This window comes from Cetorhinus maximus, chromosome 14 (assembly GCF_964194155.1).
Source record: "Cetorhinus maximus chromosome 14, sCetMax3.hap1.1, whole genome shotgun sequence".
Classification (NCBI taxonomy): Eukaryota; Metazoa; Chordata; class Chondrichthyes; order Lamniformes; family Cetorhinidae; genus Cetorhinus; species Cetorhinus maximus.
The window spans coordinates 89,223,456-89,243,683 of NC_135892.1; the positions used below are offsets into that span (position 1 = coordinate 89,223,456).

General features: G+C 40.1%; 1 protein-coding gene across 4 annotated transcripts in view; it reads right to left on the reverse strand.

Annotated features, from left to right (window-relative positions):
• dync2li1 (dynein, cytoplasmic 2, light intermediate chain 1) overlaps positions 1-15,758 on the reverse strand; it is a 30,046-nt gene extending 14,288 nt beyond the window's left edge. The window contains exons 1-11 of one of the 4 annotated variants that reach the window (XM_078557202.1): positions 15,709-15,758; positions 10,899-11,007; positions 9,569-9,603; positions 9,080-9,149; positions 6,387-6,475; positions 5,035-5,221; positions 3,440-3,508; positions 3,252-3,329; positions 2,362-2,441; positions 1,954-2,024; positions 1,762-1,859 (exon numbers count right to left, since the gene is read on the reverse strand). In XM_078557202.1, coding sequence (XP_078413328.1) covers positions 1,762-1,859; positions 1,954-2,024; positions 2,362-2,441; positions 3,252-3,329; positions 3,440-3,508; positions 5,035-5,221; positions 6,387-6,475; positions 9,080-9,149; positions 9,569-9,603; positions 10,899-11,007; positions 15,709-15,743 — 921 coding nt within the window. In that variant the 5' untranslated portion in view covers positions 15,744-15,758. Of the gene's footprint in view, positions 1-1,761; positions 1,860-1,953; positions 2,025-2,361; positions 2,442-3,251; positions 3,330-3,439; positions 3,509-5,034; positions 5,222-6,386; positions 6,476-9,079; positions 9,150-9,568; positions 9,604-10,898; positions 11,008-11,481; positions 11,721-11,777; positions 11,893-12,073; positions 12,220-15,708 lie in introns of those variants that run through there. The other 3 variants (XM_078557203.1, XM_078557201.1, XM_078557200.1) reach the window with 3 other exon arrangements.
• Positions 15,759-20,228: the final 4,470 nt, after the last annotated feature.

A 20,228-nucleotide genomic window follows, 5' to 3' on the forward strand; every position in this document is an offset into this window, starting at 1 on the left:
TGGGTAAGGTAGAAGGAAGGCAGGAAATTCAGAAAATGGGACATGGTTGTCACAGTCCGGACAGAGCATTTAATGTAGGAGAGAAGGTAATTGTGAAAAATTTTAGAGAAGGACCAGCATGGTTGTTCGGTGAAATAAGTGCTGTAATGGGATCTCTTTCCTATCACGTGAAAGTCGGAGATCGAATAATAAGGATACATGTCGATCACATATGAGGAGGAGATACCAAATATCCGGAAGTGATTTCACCAGAGCTTGAGATTGAATCAACACTTCCTGTTGAAAGGACTCAGCCAAGTACAAATGTATTTGAAGGACCAACTATACATGAAAGAGTCGAAGAAACAAATTTACAGGTACCTGCAGAAGTACCTGAAACTCAGACAATTTCAGTAAGGGAGATTCTAAAGCAACCTTCAGAAGCTGTAGATCTGAGACGTTCTACATGCATAAGGAAGCCCCCAGAGAAGATGACTTTTTAAATAATTGATCTGTGAAATAACTTGATATATCGAAAAATTTTAAAATGTATTTTTCAGTAAAGGAGGAGGGATGTAGTAACCTGATATGTAATATACCTTTAAGACAAGTATTGTAATGTAAGGTCACATGATCATAATACCCAATAGCAGAGTAGCGCGGGACACTTCTCAGTGCAGAATCTTGAGTTAGTCACTGATGAGTGAAGACAGAGTTTTATGCTGTGAGCACACAAGTTTAGCTGCAGAGTTTAGTTTGTAAATAAACAGCATGTGTTTATTCTAACAACTACCTCCTGATGTTCGCTGTCTCTGTACTAACTTGGTCACCCCAGTATATGTGTGCAGCCCGGATCCTCTAGTCCCAACAAACCTAAGGGCACTGGATCCAACAAGGGGTCATGAGTTGGCATTGTTGGCTTAAGGATATAAGGTGCCTTGGGGATGGTGGAGGTATAAGGGGACATTGGGGGTGGATGGAGGGGCGTGGGTTGGCATGGATGGTGAGGAGCCACTGGTGAATGGTTGGAGGGGCTTGGAGGGTGTGAGGTGCCATTTTGGGTGGGTGGAGAGGAATGGGTGGAATAGAGAGTATAAGAGACCATTGGGATGGGTGGGTGGGCATGGGTTGGCACAGAGGGTATGAGAGACCATTGGGATGGGTGGAGGGGCATGGATTGGCATGGGGGTATATGGGGACATTGGGGTGGGTGGAGGGGCAGGGTTTGCATGGATGGGGCCTAGGAAATGTGTGGGGAGGTGAGCACAAGAGGGGTGAGAGCGAGAGGATCTAATATTTAACATATTTAAGTCCCAGAGAACGGAGGTGGGCCTTTTCACCAGCCTGCCTCGGCACTCGACAGCTTCTGAGCAGTTTCAGGGGTTGGTCGGGCCAACTCCACCCCGCATCCGCGCACCCAGAACAAAGGTCCTACCATTCGGGCTATGCTTTCCTGAGGTGAGTGCGGTGAGTAAAAAAGTTTCCCGAATCTGTGCACCCACCTCGGGAGGGAAAGTCCAGGCCCCAGTGTCAGAAACGAGCATTATTAGGTGAGGTATAACACAACCAAATGCACAATGTTTCCTCTACTCTGACTCAAAAGTATAGTTCTGCCTCAACCTCAAACTCAAAAGCACCCCTTCTGCAATTGAAAATAATATCGCTAGTTACGAAAGAAATTGTGTATTTAGAAATAACATGGTCTACAAGGCAGTTTGCAGAAATCACATGTAACAAAATAATATATTGGACCATCAGTTTACAAATAGATTGTAATGTTACCTCTGTTGGAAATAGCCTCTCATATACTTTCTTCCATAGATCAATTGGATTCCGTGCATTTATCTTTCCCAATTCAACTTCAGCAGCTGGTGGAGACCCTGTGCAAATATTAAATAAAACATGGTACTTGTTGAAAGGTTAGGAAGCTCCAAAACTTTTCCGTGGTATCTGACTGCTGATTTAATATCTTACCAATCAGACTCAGTGAATCCAGCCCAGCTGGGACAAACAGTGGCTTGTTGTGCTCTACAGATACTGTTTTGCTACAAAACACAAAAGAACATTAGAGATTTTAAAGAATGACATGTTTAATTTAAAAAAAGCTTTCCAAAACCATGGAAAGGTGGCAAAGGAAAACTGTCTGCTGGGCAGAGAGAGAGCTCCCCTGTTGTTTCATGCCGGTGTGCTTTTGGGCTGGAAGATTAAGACTATAGAGGTTTATAGAGGCTGAACTATCATTCCTGACAAGATTAACAGTCAGCACTTTGTGCCACAAATGCATGTTTCAAGATTGGCACTACATCTTGGGCCTAGTTTCCTTATTAAGTAGTCACCACACACAGACATAGGCATTGCAAGTAAAATATACACGTTGCTCACCTTCTGTCAGTGCCGAATGCCAAATGGTTTAGGATAGTCCGCATCTTAGATATCGTGCTTTCTGCTTTATTGCTGAAAAACTGAATAGATAGGATATACTTTTTTCGGATTTGACATGACTGTTCCTCTTCTAATTTCTTACTAATTCATATATTTACATATTGCAAGGAACTCAATAGACATGAGAAAAATAGAAACGAAAAAAATATAGAAATGTGAAACTATTTTGACAGCACTGGGTATTTTTTACTTTGTTTTCCTATACACTAAAGACCTGGTGTCAGGGTGTACAAGAAGAAATCTGAACCTAGACACAAATCTAGTCTAAGATGATGGAATGAAGGTTAAGAGTATTACTTAAAATGGGTTTAGCTGTCTCAAACCAACAACTACTGATTATGAGCCTACAGCACTAACGATCAAATGTTTTGTGCAAACTGGCAATCTTACTCAGATATCCCACACAGATGACTGGTGGAAAATGTAAAGGTAGATTTCTTCTGAAATTGAGGCTGAGATCCATTGTTGGAGCAGTGCAGTGCGAATTTTACTTTGCACCTAGCCCATTCTGTAACATTATCTCCAAAATCAAATATCATCAAAAGTTGAGATTACTAGTAGAACCAACAATAATCTCTAATTCTAACAACAACAGGAGTACATGACTGGGAATTGGTCTGGATCAATATTAATTATTCAGTATGCAAATCAAGAGGGACACATTGCTTTCATAACTGTAAGCAAAGCTCTTAAATGGCACCCTGTCTCTGTGATCTTCTTGCTCTTTGATGAAGAACTTATCCTAGGTATAAGTGAATGAGGAACAAATCAGCATTTACCCAAAGCAAAGACTGATTCCAAATACTATCATGTAAATAATCCACACATACCAATAGTGAAGCTCCATAGTAATGGGCTATAAAGCGCAGTGTCTTGCAGATTACTTTTCTCTTTTCAGACTCAAAATCCTATAGAAAGGACCCACTGGTTAACAAATCAACAGAGCTGTAGCGTTTACAATAGTAACTAAGTTATGAAAATGCAGCAATTAAAACTGATAGTGTAATCTGGAATGTACCTGAAAAATATCATACTTGCTCCCAATTATAACCAGAGGAATGGGAAATGGATCAATTAATTCCCAGTCCTGTTGGAATTTTAAAAAGAGAAACAAAATATAAATGTACTTTCATGCTTAAGGAATACATGCATCTTGATACATTTGTACAAATCAGCTAAAGAAATCCACACAACCCAAAATTAACTGTACCCCAAATCCAACTCAAACCTACTCAAGGTTGAATTCAAATGACATCTTATTAAAATGTTGTAGCAGCTCTAGCTAAGAGCTGACATACACAAAAGACCAGATAGCCCAATTCAGTACTATAAGCCTCTGCAGATAAATTCCAGTTTATTTTACCCAACATTAAAACAAAAGATTAAAGCTGATGCTATCTTACACCAGATATTTGAGACAGAAGATGTACATTACCAAATAGGGTACTAATTTTAAAAGATCTTTTGAAATTCACTATTAATACAGAATATCATTGTGAAAGAGTATTTTGAAGCCAACAGTAGCCTCTTTAAAATATTTTATAAAAGAGTAGCAAGCTGACAAACTAATTAGCAATACTGTATTTGTGTGCATGCATGCATGTGTCCGGCAGGGTTTTATCACAATACTGCCATTTATCAGAGGGTTTAATGACAATTTGATTGTTATCTTTAAGAAATGGGATAGATAACAAAAATACTCAACATTCTCATTCTAAAATAAGTGCAAGCAGCAAGATTTGGCTACCACCTTATCTCATGTCTAAAAACCTGGTCATAGATTGTGCAAGATTTAAAAATGTCATATTAAAATTGTAGGTAGCTATTTGTTGAGAGAGAAAAGGGAAACACACCTACACCTCTGCCAGATTCATAGCCAATTCCAGAGATAACTGTCATAACATTGTGGTTGTCCTTACAAAGGTTTTCATATTTAGGTTTGGCCTGCACAGTTTTTTGAAATCAAGACTATAGATCTTCTAGGGCAGGCCAGATTGTACAGAGATCCCAAGTGAATAAGTGGCCTCTTTGGAGGATGAATTGAAAAATAATGACTGACACAGACATAAATGTAGACAGGTTCAGTTTCTGCACAGGGGAGAAGAGTGGATCAGTTTGACTCATGCTGACCCAAATAATAATGTTTTTAAAAAAAATTATGTCTGTCCTCACTACCTCTCTACATAAGCCTACTTTGGTTAACTTTTTTCTGTTATAAATATTTACGTCCATATTAATAACGGAAACTGTCTCCATAAACTGTCTCACAATGTAATCACACTCTTGCACTTCTCTGCTTCTCAACTTGTACTGCATAGAAACCCTACTTCTCTGCTCAGCAAATTGCCATTTAACTCTAAATTATATAAAAATCAAAGTATTATGCAAAAATAAGGACAGGTGAATTACTTTAAAACAAAGACTGACTTAAATCTGTGTGACCTGCTCCAATTATCCTCTGCACTCTAATTCTGCTTAATCTGAAGATTACATCTGGTCTTGACTCCTCAAGCACTAAACAAAATAGACTCAGCAATCAATACAATACTTTTTTAAGTAAGTTTTCAATGCTAGATTATTGATGTTAAGTAAGTTCTCCAAAGCTAGACTTACCGGGTGATTCCTCTGCAAAGTTTTCCAGGTCTTTTGCTTGATGTCGTTTACATTTATAGAATCCTTTTTGCCCAGTTCATTTATAGCCATATTTATATGATTCCTTGTCACAATCAGCAGTTTCTCCATGCTTGTCCAGAGATCACTGGGTTTTGAAAGATCCAAAACCAAAACAATAGACAGGGTCCTAATTCAAATGAAACATCACAAATGCCTTCAATTGCTTTCAATGCATTTAAAAGTTGATAAACAGTAGAATCTTTCTTTAGGGAACGTCACACACATCATATTACGTCACACACCATGTCATATTACATCCATCTAAGCTGACTACTTAACATACTAGTGACAAAGTTGTAAATTCTGCTGGATCAGCTAGCAAATTGTATAGATATGGTAGCTCACCTATATAGCATAGTTTTTCTTTGTGTTATGACCTTGAGGGAGACCATCAACTTTTTTAAAGAAACTCAAACTCCCAGTTATTAACTGAAAGAATTTATGCCACAAAACTTTTACTGCATAAGAATTAAACAAACAAGTGCACTAATTTAACACAATATTTTGTAAACCCTTATTATTTAAACCCATAAATCTTAACAGACCACTTTATGTTCTGTTTTTAATCCCACTCAGAGCTCTCCTATATTTTCCAGGATCTTGAGAGTTCTTTCACTTCTCCTGGGACCATGCAAGGTGTACCACAGCTCTTAGGAATTCACATAATTCTCCTCAGTTTTCCAATCTGGCATTTAAGACTTCCAGAGCTCGCTCTCTCTGCAAGAATTCCACTGCTGATGTCTTCCACTGCTTTACTAGGCAGACCTGACATTTTTAAAATTCCTCACACACTTGGACTTTTCATTCCTGCTTAGTGACTCTAGATCAGGAACACCCTGATTCATAACGGTCTCTATGCTCCTGGCTGCTGACAGATACACAATTGCTTTCTCATAGCCTTCCAAGCTGACTCTGCTGGCAGCTTTCCCACAGCCTGCCAAGCTGACTCTGTTTGTTTCTGTGAGGAAACACACAGATAAACAACACAAAAAGGGGTAGTTCACTGCAACTTATCCCCATGACAAGGTCACACCTGGGATGTCCTAGATAAAGATTTGAACTTATTAATTTTTACCTTCAAAACAACCCTTTGATTCTGGAAAGTACATGAATAATTTATATCTCCAATGGAGATAACGGTCCTCTTACTGTACTTACTGGTTCCATCAAGAAACGCAGTGTTAACAACTTGTTTTTAGCATCTTTGAAATGGGAAACCTACTTGAATAATTGAAACCTGCCTGGTTTACACTCCAACTTCAAGGCATTTTCTAAAAGACACAAAGACAAACCTTATACTATCGATGGTAACTGGAATCTGAGCAAGATCAGATAGTGATGTTCCACCACCTAGTTCCCAAAAGTGAGCAATATCCTTTGGCTGTAAAAAAGTACAAAGATAGATAACAAGCTTATAGTAACACCACCATACACAACCCCATGTTGACAGTTATCCCTGACTTCAATTATGTTAACATTTTCTTTTCTAAAGAGAATTCAGGTATTTGTCCACTTTGGTAGGAAGAATAAAAAAAGCAGAATATCATTTAAACCAAGAGACACTGCAGAAATCTGTGGGACAGAGGGAGCTGGGTGTCCTGGTATATGAATCACAAAAAGCTAGTATGCAGGAACAGCAAGTGATTGTAAAGGTAAATGGAATGTTGGTCTTTATTGCAAGAAGAATGAAGTGTAAAAGTAGGGAAGTGTTGCTACAGCTGTACAGGGCCTTTGTGAGACCCAATCTGGAGTACTGTGTACAGTTTTCATCTCTTTACTTAAGAAGGGATATGATTGTATTGGAAGCAGTTCAGAGGAGGTTCACTTGGCTGATTCCTGGGATGAAAGGATTGTTTTATGAGGAAAGGTTGAGCAGGTTAGTTCTGTACTCATTGGAGTTTAGAAGAATGAGTGGTGATTTTATTGAAACATAAAGGATCCTGAGGAGACTTGACAGGGTGGATTCTGGGGGAATGTTTCCTCTGCTTGGGGGAGTATAGAAGTAGGGGGCACAGTTTTAAAATAACAGGTCTCCAATTTAAGACAAAGGCAAGGAGGATTCTTTTTCTCTCAGAGGGTCGTTAGTCTTTGGATTCTCTTCACAAGAGCAATGGAGGCTGTATCATTGAATGTATTCAAGGCTCAGTTAGACAGATTTTTGATAAACAAGAGAGTCAAGGGTTATGTGGGGGCAAGCAGGGAAGGGGAGTCAAGACCACAATCAGATCAGCCATGATCTTATTGAATGGCGGAGCAGGCTTGAGGGGCCAAATGGCCAGCTGCTGCTGCTCTTATTTCTTATGATCTTATGCCAATCAGTAATTATTTTAGATGGCAAACGGTTACCAGCAGCCCTTATATGCTTGTGAAGTTTCTGTAATATTCTGCCACTAGGTAGCAGCAGTGTACTTTGCTGTACAGTAAAACAGAAATGCTGGGAAATGCACCACAGTCCCTTGCTACCATGTTAACATTTTGTGTGTAGACCTTTGTCAGAACTCAGTTCTTCAGACCCCCAAATGGGTCCACAGCCAAAACGTTCACCCCTAATTTATTTCAGATTTTCAACATTCCTTTACTATTTAGATTGTATAATAATATCAAAATTATGCCAATGCCCTCCAGTGGCAGAAAGTTGATAGTGCTGATCAAGTAATTATCCCCAGAAATGCAGTTACAATTCACATCTAAGACTAACTAGAATAAGAAAAAAATAAATTTATACTAAGTTACAATGTATTGTAATTATTAAAACCCCTGACCATATAAGATGCATAGTATGAAATTGCAATAAAATTTCACAAATAAAAACCACATTTTCAAAATTTGAGAGGCACATATTATTGGGATGATGGGTACTATGCTCAGAAGTTGTGTACACACTGTTTTTAATCCGTTCTCCGAATTTATCTTTAAAAGTTATGTAGAGACACTTTAGAAAAACAATTTCTGTAGAATTTCTACATAGTATTATGAAGTTCTGCTCTACTGATCTTATAATATGGATAATGAGAGCATTCTCCATTCAGATCATCATTCCTGAACATCTGGATATGAAAAACTATGCAAAATGGCTGCTCTCAGATTCCTCTATTTATACACATTGAATCAAGTTACCCCTCTATACACCTATTCATACTTCAGTGTAATAGATTTTCCATGTCTACAATATTACAAGTATCATAACATTATTGTTGAAAGCAAGACAGGCTGGCTTCAGAGATAAAGGCATCATGACAACTAATCAATCAGTGCAGGACTTTGTCAAACTATTATTTCTTTGAGACATGTCAGGTTATAAAAGATATGTAACTTGTTAAGGGTCATATGTGGATGTAGCATAGACGTTACAAGTCTTAGACAGTCTAGGGGCCTTCAGGGCAAAAACACCATCCAAATTAAGTGGGATCTAATGAAGGCTTTTAATGCAATTTAGCCAAAAGAAATACTAGACCCAGCAGCCTGTGAAAGAGCAATCAAGAGGTCAATAATAATTTTGTTGTTTTTTGTTGGGAACTGGAGGGCGAGGGCTTAAAAGAAAGAGCTAAGTGTTAAACAAATATGTATGTCACCTTCAAGACCCTCAGTACTGGTTTACTCTGGAATACCTTGCCCACAGTGTTGACAGTCATATCAGATAAATTTTAAACACCTTTTCCATGGTTACTCTCAGGCCATGCAATTAAAACTGTGTTGCCCCAATGCATTTAGGCATACAAACCAATTTAATATTCTGTTTCACAATAAGAAAGTTATTATTCTATTACAACGAACACTCTATCCATAATATGCTTATTTCCCCCTCTATTTATTCTTCATTATCTGACCAGTTAAGAGGGTGGGCTAACCCCAGTCTTAGTCCAGGCTTCTTTGTGACAGCTGACATTGGGGCACTTAGCAACAAAAGGTTGACCCCAGACGACAATGCCAGTTGCTTTCCTGCTTGGAACGACTCTGCATTTAACACAGCAATGTCAGTACATACAGTGTTATGTCCTTTAGCTCTTCTTCCAAAAGTATACTCCAAAGCTAATGTAGGTTTTGGGACTTCATCCCTGTAAAGGTAAGTTCATTGCAAGCATTAGAATCATATTTATTTGCCACACTATTATTGAAAAGTTTACATTATTTCTCTGGGCTTATATCTCACAACATAAATATAAATCCAGGTCTAACAAAGAGCAGGGACATGGTTTTGGTCCCAATATAGGGATGGTAATGGAGCAGGTAGGTGCAGAGTTTCCCCATCATGTTGGTTCCCTGTTACTGTCCAGATTCCCAGTTATTTTTCTTGGAGGCCAGATCGAGTGAAAAACAACAATTAAAGCCACTGATCAGAGTGTCCCAACCCAAAAGGGAAAATCCTACCCCAACTTTCAAAGATTAATTTGGAGTAGTTTCAAACCCAAATTCTAGGACTGAAGACAATGTGCTAAGCTGCTCTGTCCTCTAAATTGCACAAATTAATACATACCTGTCAAGAAATCTGAGTATAACTGTAGTTTTTCCCTGTAAAATAAAACAAATGACCATGTCATTTTCTACAGGTATGCATGTATTGGTTAACAAACAAAATTAACAATGCTCACAATCAATTTGCTCTGGAAATTGTTTACAGAGCAGAAATTGCCAAAATAAAAATTACAGAAAATAATTGATTATCAAAACTTTAGTTAGTGCAATCATTTGCACCATAACTGACCTGAACTATGCAAAAGAGATGGATGGTATCTGCATATTAGCCCCTAGTAATGCCACAGTGAACTGAGCACTAGTTGGAAACTCGCACCCTGATATTCCCTCCCACATTGTGGGAAGCACCTCACCTCTCCTTGGTAGATTCCCTCAGCTCTGAGGCTGAGTAGAATGTGAGAACATTGAACCTGCATTTCACTCTCAGATTTTCTGCAATGGAAGAGGAGAGGATAAACAATACAGTACTACCACTGTGCATCTTTCAAAATGATGCAAATGTGAACTTTTCAAAACGAATATCAAAATCTTCAATAACAAAAATGTATCAATTTGTGATTTCCCCTAGAATTTTCCATATGATAAATCCTCTTTAGGCTGTCAAGGGGTGGCATTTCCAAAAACACAGAGTGCACATACTCAGGGTATGGGAACTTGATCTGGGAACAGACCATTACAAGGGGATATTTAAAGAAAGAGATACCACCGTTACCTCATCCAACATTCTTTATTTCTGTTCATCGCCAAAAGCGGAAAGGGAGATGTTTCCTATAAACAAGCCTAATCTTATAGTGCATGGGATGTAGATATCACAGGGTTGATTGTTTATCCTTGGTTATTAAGGAAATAGCAAAGATTGCACACCATACAATCTCTCCAACAGGTGGCAAAACAGCATGTTAACTAAAAAAGAGATTAAAATGAATCCCAATTTATTGTAATACATAAAGTCAAACAAATCAACAGATAAAATTGCAATACAGTACTTAACTGTTACTTTGAAGAACATTTTGAAACCAAAATTTTAAGGAAATTTTTGCAGCACCCCTTACTGAGATTTAGATTGACAGAAACATGGGTGCCATTTCTGTTTCTCCAGTGGGTAACTGGCCCCTTGATTTTCTCTTTCTATTTGTGGAAAAACAAATAGCTTTCATTAAACATCTACTCTGATCTTATATTGGAACTACAGTGCTGCTTCACATCTTTCTACTCTGCAACATGCCATGGCCACTAGAATCCACTCCTATAATTCGAAAGCAGTGCTTTTCTTTTGGGGAACACACTGCAAACAATGTCCTTTAGCTTTGAAAGTGATTCTAGCAACTTACCCCACTTTTATTTCCCAAGAAGAATACAGATCTTTCCCTGACTTCGAAGTCTTCTTTCTCCTCATTCTTCTTTGAAACTTGAGCCACAGCTATATCCCAGAGAGTGTCACTATAGATGAAAAGAGACGCACACATTTGAAGAATATTCCAAAATGAGCCATTTTATCTACTGGCAGTAATAAATTATTTCTGGACATTTGTACCAATCAGCAAAAAAAAGAAAATCACACTGCAAAAAATATATTAATTAAACAGGCCCTTGAAAATGAGCCTCCACCCAAGATGCTAAATTCTTGTTTCATTTTCAAATGCTGTATTATCAGTATTTCCCATTTTTATTTCAATTTTCAAATATTTACAATTTTTTGATCTTTCTACATCTACATTGCAAAATTTTCTGGTGTTTATTTAAAACACGGCCAACATTTGACTCTGTATGGAAAGCTGTCAATTTGAGAAATGCTGATTCTAAAGGCGAGGTGATACTGTTAAGAAATTAGATCTGCATGCACTCCAGCAGGGAAGGTTAGGGTGGGGTATCTTTCAATGAGACCACCTGAGTGGATGTAAAAATGCTATGCACCATTTAAAGAATTTCTCAATTTCGTGACCAACATTCAGTAAACAACCAAGACCGGCAAATCCGTCATCCATTTATTTATCCACTGTGAATATTTGCCTCTGATACAGTGACTACGCTTCAAAATAATGTGGTGGTAGTCAAGTGGTTTGGAACGTCCCAAGAATGTAAAAGGCAGTAAATAAGTTGCCTCTTCCCCCCACCATAGGGTTCAGAATTTAGATAGGATCAACAGCCTATAAACAAGTAACAATGGACATAAACGAAGGATTTACTGGGAGCATAAAAGGTTAGGTTACTAGATTAGAAAGAAAGATTTCCACAAGAGTTCTTGAAGGATGGAATTCATGACCTCAAGTGGCTACTGAACCCAGGCAACCGGAGTTAGGGAGTGAAGTTGCAGGGCTGAGGAATGAAGAAACGTTGGGATTGAGCAGGAGTATGTCTCTCATACAGACGATACCAATGGGACAACCTGCTGAGGTGCCTGATATTGAGCCCTTTGTGTCTATATCCAGCTTCAGGGTCTTCCGTGGCCGCTGCCCCTCCCCTCCCCTCTCCAATTATTCAGCGACAATCATCATTAACTATTCACCTCGATCGGGGCATCCTGCACGGTAAATAAAACCGCCCGCTCCTGGGTCTCGGTTTAGCCCGCGTCCCGACTCCCACAAACCACAGGCCGCCCAAGCCCCGTTGCCATGGAAAAGCTGCGGCGCGATGAGTTACCACGCACCGTCCATGACATCACACGCAATGTCACAGCAGGGAACTCTGGGAATTGCAGTTCAACAAACCAGTGACGTCATTGGATCCCATAGGGAAAGGAGATAAAAGCAAAAAAAAACTGCAGATGCTGGAAATCTGAAACAAAAACAAAAATCGCTGGAAAACCTCAGCAGGTCTGACAGCATCTGTGGAGAGAAAGACAGAGATAACGTTTCGAGTCCGTGTGGCTCTTCTTCAGAAAAGGAGAGGCAACGTTGGGAGTGATGGTGACATATTTATAATGCACTGCGTGTTTTAGCATAATAGCAGGATTTTATGTTGCATGTGTTGTCAAGATTAAAATATCTGCATCACACGTTTTATTACAACACTAGCAGAGACCTGTGTGAAGTTCTTGAGAAGAAACAGTAAGATTCAGCAAGAAGCATTCAGAATCAGGTTTATATGTGCCATTAAAACCATGAATTCTTTTTGAAGAGGCATATCAGGATGCATCATGGGATTACCCAGGCTTGGCCGATTTGCGGATATAAGTTTTAAAAATGCCTGTAATTGAGAAAAATTCGAATATGACCTCTTGGCCAGGCCCAGAAGCTGATGATGAGCCCATAGGTCAGTCCATGATAAAGCTAAAGGAATGTGACCTTTGGGTCAGGATAAATAATTTGATGAATGTTCTATGAGTTATACTGTAGTAAACTGGATTGCATAACCTCGGGGTAAAGCTGAGATATGCAGATGAATTAGCACAGCAGCAAAATATCAGGGTAGATAAGCAAAGCTTATGCTTTGAAGTGAACTGTGAACATCATTTGTGCTAAAGGTCAGGTCATTCTGTGATTGTTCTACAAAATTCCTCCAGAACAGCGGAGGTGAGAAACAGGTCATTCCATGTTTATGTCATAAACTTATTTGTGATTAAGGATATAACAATTAGACATACAAGATAAGAACATTGTGAGTTAATGATGTATTACCCAAAAGACAGTGTATATATCCGACTGAAACTGTAACTTCAAACTGCCATTTAGGGCAATCTGAAAGAGATTTTTCCTTGTGTGCACACTTGTACTAAATAAAGAGCTACTGCTGAACCTACCTACGGTCGACTGTGTTAAGTATCTTTTAGATACCCCACAACACTTTATTCTTCTTCTACACCACCTCTGCTGGTATATGTGTTTATGATAACCTTAAGTGGACAAAATGCACAATTCAATTTTCAATACACTACTTAGTAAATGAGAGGTGCAGCATATTTCCAAAGCGTAAACGATAAGTGTAAAAGTGCAAACAATAAAATTAAGCATAACTTGAACGTTCAACTTCACCAATAACACTATTACATACTCTAATTTTTGTAATAATTGAACAATGCACTCAGTCATGTACAACAGTATAAAAGATTTGTTCACCAACTGAAAATAGTTAATTTTATAATATAATCACTTAAGTATGGTGGATGTTTTCTCTCATGAGTAGACTTTCATCTGACATCAAGTGTAGACTCATTTAACTCATGTTTTTCATCTGAAATGTCGGTTTTGAAATCGGATTCAATGCTTACGAATGGTGTTTTCAGTATTTTGAAGAATGACATTTTGTGTGATGATTTACAAACTGCGCTTAGCTGTGGTCATTGATCCTTTTGTGTTGGTCACAACAAATGGCTAGATGTCATAAGGGGTCATTTGCTTTATTATCACGTTTGACAAGCATTTTATCCCCTATTTTTAGTGGTGTAGCTCTAAATTTCATGTTTTGCTCTGCATTTGCTTTTATTCAATCCTTCTGTTCTCCATTGCAGCTGCATGCATGTTGATCATTAGCTCCATGGGGTAGCTCAGGAAGACGTGAGCTCATAGGATGTGGAAAGATGAAAGTAGGTGGCGGCCTTCTGGTAGCCAAGTGAGGAGTTGCTCTGTTTTTGTGAAGAAAGCGATACAACTCTTGCTTCCATATCTTGCTCTCAGCTGTAACTGGACATATTACTTTTTCAAGGTATGCATAAATCTCAACTTTGGGCTGTAATTTTTTGATGAGTGAAATCCAAGTAGTTCACAAATTTACTGAACTCATTGCTGCTGCATGGGAGTCCCTTGTCACTTTTCACTGTTTGAGGGTCTCCAAACAAAGTGAAGGTCTGGCAAACTTTCTGATGTCTGCTTTCGTTGAAGTAGGCCTAACTATTTCTATGACTGGGAATCTACTGTAGTCATCGGTGACAACAAGCAGGTGATCGCAAGGGTGCAAATCTGTGAAATCCAGCCTAACCTCCATCTATGGTCCTGAAGGTAGTTCAGACAGCTTGAGAAGATCACAAAGGTTTGACACTGTGATTGCTTGACATGGCAAGCGCCGATTGATTTTGTGCTCTACCATGCAGTTAATTCCCGGGAACTATACCTTTTCCTGAAGAGGTTGCTTGGCAATTCCCTGAAGACCTTCATGTGCTATATCCATAACACATTCCCTCAATGATGTGGAATGACAATACAGTTGCTGCGTAACACAAGATCAGATGTGGTTGTAACGGTGAGCTCATTTTGAACATTGTGAAGGCCTTGTAGTGTGTGAGTGATTCATTTGTGGATGCTTTATCAATCATGTCTTTACAGTTTTGTGATTCAAAGTAGTTGAGTTTTCAACAGGCTTTACACTGTTTGCCAGTAGTAGGACATTCTGTCCGGCGTGTATAACCACCGCCACCGAAAGATTCTTTGGACAAGTCCCATCTCTGTTTGTGAGACTGCTGTTGTTGCTTTGCATGTGGTTTCCTGGCACCTGAGCAATGAACATTGTTCACAGGAATTGAACTTGAAGTATGGTAATTACTGTTGCAGGATCAACTTCAATAGCTCTGGGCTCTGAAAGCAAGCGATCTTGCTGATTCCAGCAGCTCTGACAGTTTCCTGTCTTTCTCGAGTGCTTTTCAGCGTACTTGACTAGAGAGACAACCTTCAATTATTTGTGTTTTGATTTCCTGCTCGACCTGTTCAACATCATCAAAGTCACATATGGTTGCCAGTTGCTTCAACCATGTGCAATATTGGTCAATTGTCTTGTTTACTTCTTCCTTAGTGCATCAGAAAACAATTGTTTTGTATACAGTATTTTTCTTGGGTGTGAAATTGGTTGTTATTGCTGATTTGTAGTTGCTTTTGTCTTCTGCTGATGTAAGTGTCTCAAAAATATCCCCGAATTCTTCGTCCTCATAATGGAGAAGGATGACCTTTTTCCTTTTGTCATCTGAAATTGCAAAACCTGCCATCGCGCCTCCAAAATATCAGCCTGGGTGACTTTGTCGTTGGGCTCCCCTTACCTTCTGCTGTTCTTTTTCTCCACCTACAGCAGTTCGCATGCCTCACACATTCCAAATCAGAGCAGCTACGCCTCAAAGCAGTACCACTAACTAAAGCTCACAGAAAAGTATGGCTAATTTTATGAAAGGTGGTGTCCAAGAGCTTGTGGACAGCTCATCACACTTTCTGATCTCTTTACCTAGATTCTTCAAAAGAAATTGAAATATCTCCCATCTACAGTGGGCGGGGATTTGAGGGGAAGGAGAGGGGACAGGGAGAATGGAAAATCAGATGGGAGAATCTGATCAGGCTGGGTCTGGCATCTTCTGGCCACAGAGGCTTTGGTAGTAGCTGGGGAGCCTGGCTTGAGACCTGCAAGGCCCATCAGCTGCAGAGTATTCAGTCAGCCAGAAAAGGAGACAATAAAATTATTCAAAACAAATAAAGATATAACAACAGGGCTGATTCGCAATGTCTGAGTTCAGCTGTTCCCTGTGACCCCTGAATTAATGCAGTATGTGCCTCTCAAACTCCAGCCCTCTATGCACCCAGCATTCCTCTGCATGTGTCGGGCTCTGCCCACCAAATTAACCCACTGACCAATCAGAAAAGTCTGCACAGACAAGCACTATTATTATTATTGTAGATTAGGATTAAAATGGCTGGATTGCATATTTCAGTCTAACAGCAGGACTAAAAAGGCTGCACTGCATGTTTTGAATAACATCAGGATTGAAAAAGATTGCACTGTATATTTCATTATACATAGTAGGGTTGCTAACTGTGGACCTATTCCTGGAGGTTTCATCAGATGATCAACCACTTCCATCTTATTTATTACCAATGCATTCCAATTTACAAAGAAAATTAGGGTTGCTTGGAGTTGTGTCTAGAAGATTAATGTTTAATTCCAAGAGATTCCAGGACAATCCTAGAGGTTTGGCCACTCTAATATCTTGCATTAATGGATCAGTGATAAATGCTGGCCTTACCAGTGACACCAGGAAGCTGAGCATAGACTTTTTAGTAATCAGATTAAAAACATCTGTAATGTATGTTTTATTATGATACATGGATTGTATGGACTATTCTTCTACCAGCAAGAAGGGCAAGATCAACAATACCATAGGTCCAGAATCACCTCCAAGTTCTCCAAGTCATACCTAGAGTTGTCAACCCTTCAGGATTGTCCTGGAGTCTCTAGGAATTAATGATTAGTTTCCTGGGCATTGTTGTGAGCAAACCTGAAAAAATCATGGGGGCATTTAAAAAGATATGTTTTAATTTATTTCCTTGAACTTATTTTTAAAAATACTGGAGGTCGGAAGGTATGCTGACAGAAGCAGTAGGTGGTTTTGTGATGAAACCTTCAGGAAAAACATTCAAACAGTGTTGGCAATCGTCATTACAAGTCATTCTAACTTGGATATATATTACCATTGCCTCATCCTTCCTTGCAGAATAACCTGGAATTTCCTATCTGACATCATTGTGGAATTCACCAATATCCACTAAAACTCCAGTGGTTCAGGGACTATCAATGACTTCTCAGGGATCGAGATAGGCAATAACCGCTTCATCACCCTCATCTCAAGAAAAAAAATACTGTGCACCTCAAATTTTAGTGCAACATCAGGATTGCAATTACTGTACATGCCATGTTTATTATAGCACTGGTTTAGAAACACGACACACAATGCACTTTCCTTACTGACGTACTGCATCTTTTGACATCAGGTTTATAAAAATTGATGCACGGCATGTTTTACAATATTGTGATTATAATCATTAAGTTCTGCTTGATTTATAATAACAAAAGGCTCCTCACCTCAATTCATTAATATCCATACTCACTTTGTCTCAAGTGGTTCCATTTGTATGCAAAGAAGTTTTGATACCATGCCAGCCAGTGTTTTTTCCATAAATCCTTCCAAAACATAGGGTTTGCTGCTAAGTACTCAGACCCCTGTGAATTCTTTACATGGACCACAGTACACCCTGTATATACCTGTATATACCAAGTATTCTCCTTTCTTTTCTTCTACAATTAAATCCATGGTTGGTCTTCCATGGCTGTCATACTTGAATGGGCACAGATATGATAGCTGGCTATTACGGCCTCTTCATTGTTCAGAGGGTGTGGAGGGTTCCAGCTTAGGTTCCCCTCCATCTTCTCTCTTTGTGGAATTGCATTTATCTCCGACCTGGCTTGCTACCTTCTCCAAGGCCTGTGCCAGATGCATTATTGCATCCTGAGATCCCCCACCCTCAGGATTATTTCTTGACCCATCCCTCAGCGCATGACACTCCCGTGCTATATGACCAAATTTCCAGCAGTTATAACATTCCTTTCTATCTCTACCTGGTTACTTACTTCCATTGAGAGGAGGCGATGATGTAGTAGTATTATCGCTGGAATAGTAATCCAGAGTTCGAATCCCGTCATGGCAGATGGTGGAATTCGAATTCAATTAAAATCTGGAATTAAAAGTCCAATGATTACCATTGTCAATTGTTCTAAAAACCCCTCTGGTTCACTAATGCCCTTTAGGCAAGGAAATCTGCTGTCCTTACCTGGCAACAATATGGTTGAATCTTAAATGCCCTCCGAAATGCCCTAGCAAGCCACTCAGTTCTATCAAACCCCTACAAAGCCTCAAAAAAGGAATGAAATCAGACGGACCACCCAGCATTTACCTAGGCACTGGAAATGACAATCGAAAACTCAGCCCTGTCGACCCTGCAAAGTCCTCCTTACTAACATCTGGGGGCTAGTGCTAAAATTGGGAGAGCTGTCTCACAGATTAGTTAAGCAACAGCCTGATATGGTCATCCTCATGCAACCATACCCTACAGATAATGTCCCAGACACCACCATCACCATTCCTGAGTATGTCCTGTCCCACCAAGCAGAGGTGGTATACAGTCGGGAGGGAGTTGCCCTGGGAGTCCTCTTCTTCGACTCCGGACCCCATGAAGCCTCATGGCATCAGGACAAAATGGGCAAGGAAACCTCCCCCCTCCCTACCACCCACCCTCAGCTGATGAATCAGTGCTCTTCCATGTTGTACACCACTTGGTGGAAGCACTGAGGGTGGCAAGAGCACAGAATGTACTTTGGCAGACTTCAGTGTCCATCACCAAGAGTAGCACAACCACAGACCGAGCTGGCCAAATCCTAAAGGACATAGCTGCTAGACTGTGTCTGAAGCTGGTGGTGAGGGAACCAACAAGAGGGAAAAACATACTTGACCTCATCCTCACCAACCTGCCTGCCGCAGATGCAACTGTCCGTGACAGTATTGGTAGGAGTGGCCACCGCACAATCATTGTGGAGACATAGACCCGCCTTCACATTGAGGATACCCTCCATTATGTTGTGCGGCAATACCATCGTGCTAAATGGGATAGATTTCGAACAGATCTAGCAACTCAAGACTGGGCATCCATGAGGCGCTGTGGGCCATCAGCAGCAGCAGAATTGTGCTTGAACACAATCTGTCACCTCATGGCCCAGCATATTCCCCACTCTACCATTACCAACAAGCCAGGGGATCAACTTTGGTTCAATGAAGAGTGCAGGACTGCATGCCAGGAGCAGCACCAGGCATACCTAAAAATGAGGTGTCAATCTGGTGAAGCGATAACACAGGACTACTTGCATGCCAAACAGCATAAGCAGCAAGTGATAGACAGAGCTAAGCGATTCCAAAACCAACAGATCAGATCCAAGCTCAGCACTTCTGCCACATCCAGTCATAAATGGCAGTGGACAATTAAACAACTCACTGGAGGAGGAGGAAATATCCCCATCCTCAGTGATGGGGGAGCCAAGCACATTATTGCAAAAGATAAGGCTGAAGCATTTGCTCCAATCTTCAGCTAGAAGTGCCAAATAGATAATCCATCTTGGCCTCCTCCGGAGGTCCCCAGCATCAGATGCCAGTCTTCAGCCAATTCGATTCACTCCACGTGATATCAAGAAATGACTGAAGGCACTGAATATTGTAAAGGCTTTGGATCCTGACAATATTCCGACAATAGTACTAAAGACTTGTGCTCCAGAACTTGCCGTGCACCTAGTCAAGCTGTTCCAGTACAGCTACAACACTGGCATCTACCTGGGTATGTGGAAAATTGCTGTACACAATAATCAGGACAAATCCAACCTGGCCAATTACCACCCCATCAGTCTACTCTCCATCATCAGTAAAGTAATGGAGGAGGTCATCATCAGTGCTATCAAGCAGCACTTGCTTAGCAACAACCTGCGCACTTATGCCCTGTTTGGGTTCCACCAGGGCCACTCAGCTCCTGCCCTCATTACAGCCTTTGTTCAAACATGGACAAAAGAGCTGAACTCCCAAGGTGAGGTGAGAGTGACTGCCCTCGACATCAAGACTACATTTGACAGAGTGTGACATCAAGAAGCCCTAGCAAAACTGGAGTCAATGGGAATCAGGGGAAAATTCTCCACTGGTTGGAGTCATACATAGCACAAAGGAAGATGGTTGTGGTTGTTGGAGGTCAGTCATCTCAGCTCCAGGAATTACTGCAGGAGTTCATCAGGTTGGTGTCCTTGGCCCAACCGTCTTCAGCTGCTCATCAATGACCTTCCTTCCATCATATGGTCAAAAGTGGGGATGTTCGCTGATGATTGCACAATGTTCAGCACCATTCACGACTCCTCAGATACTGAAGCAATCCATGTCCAAATGC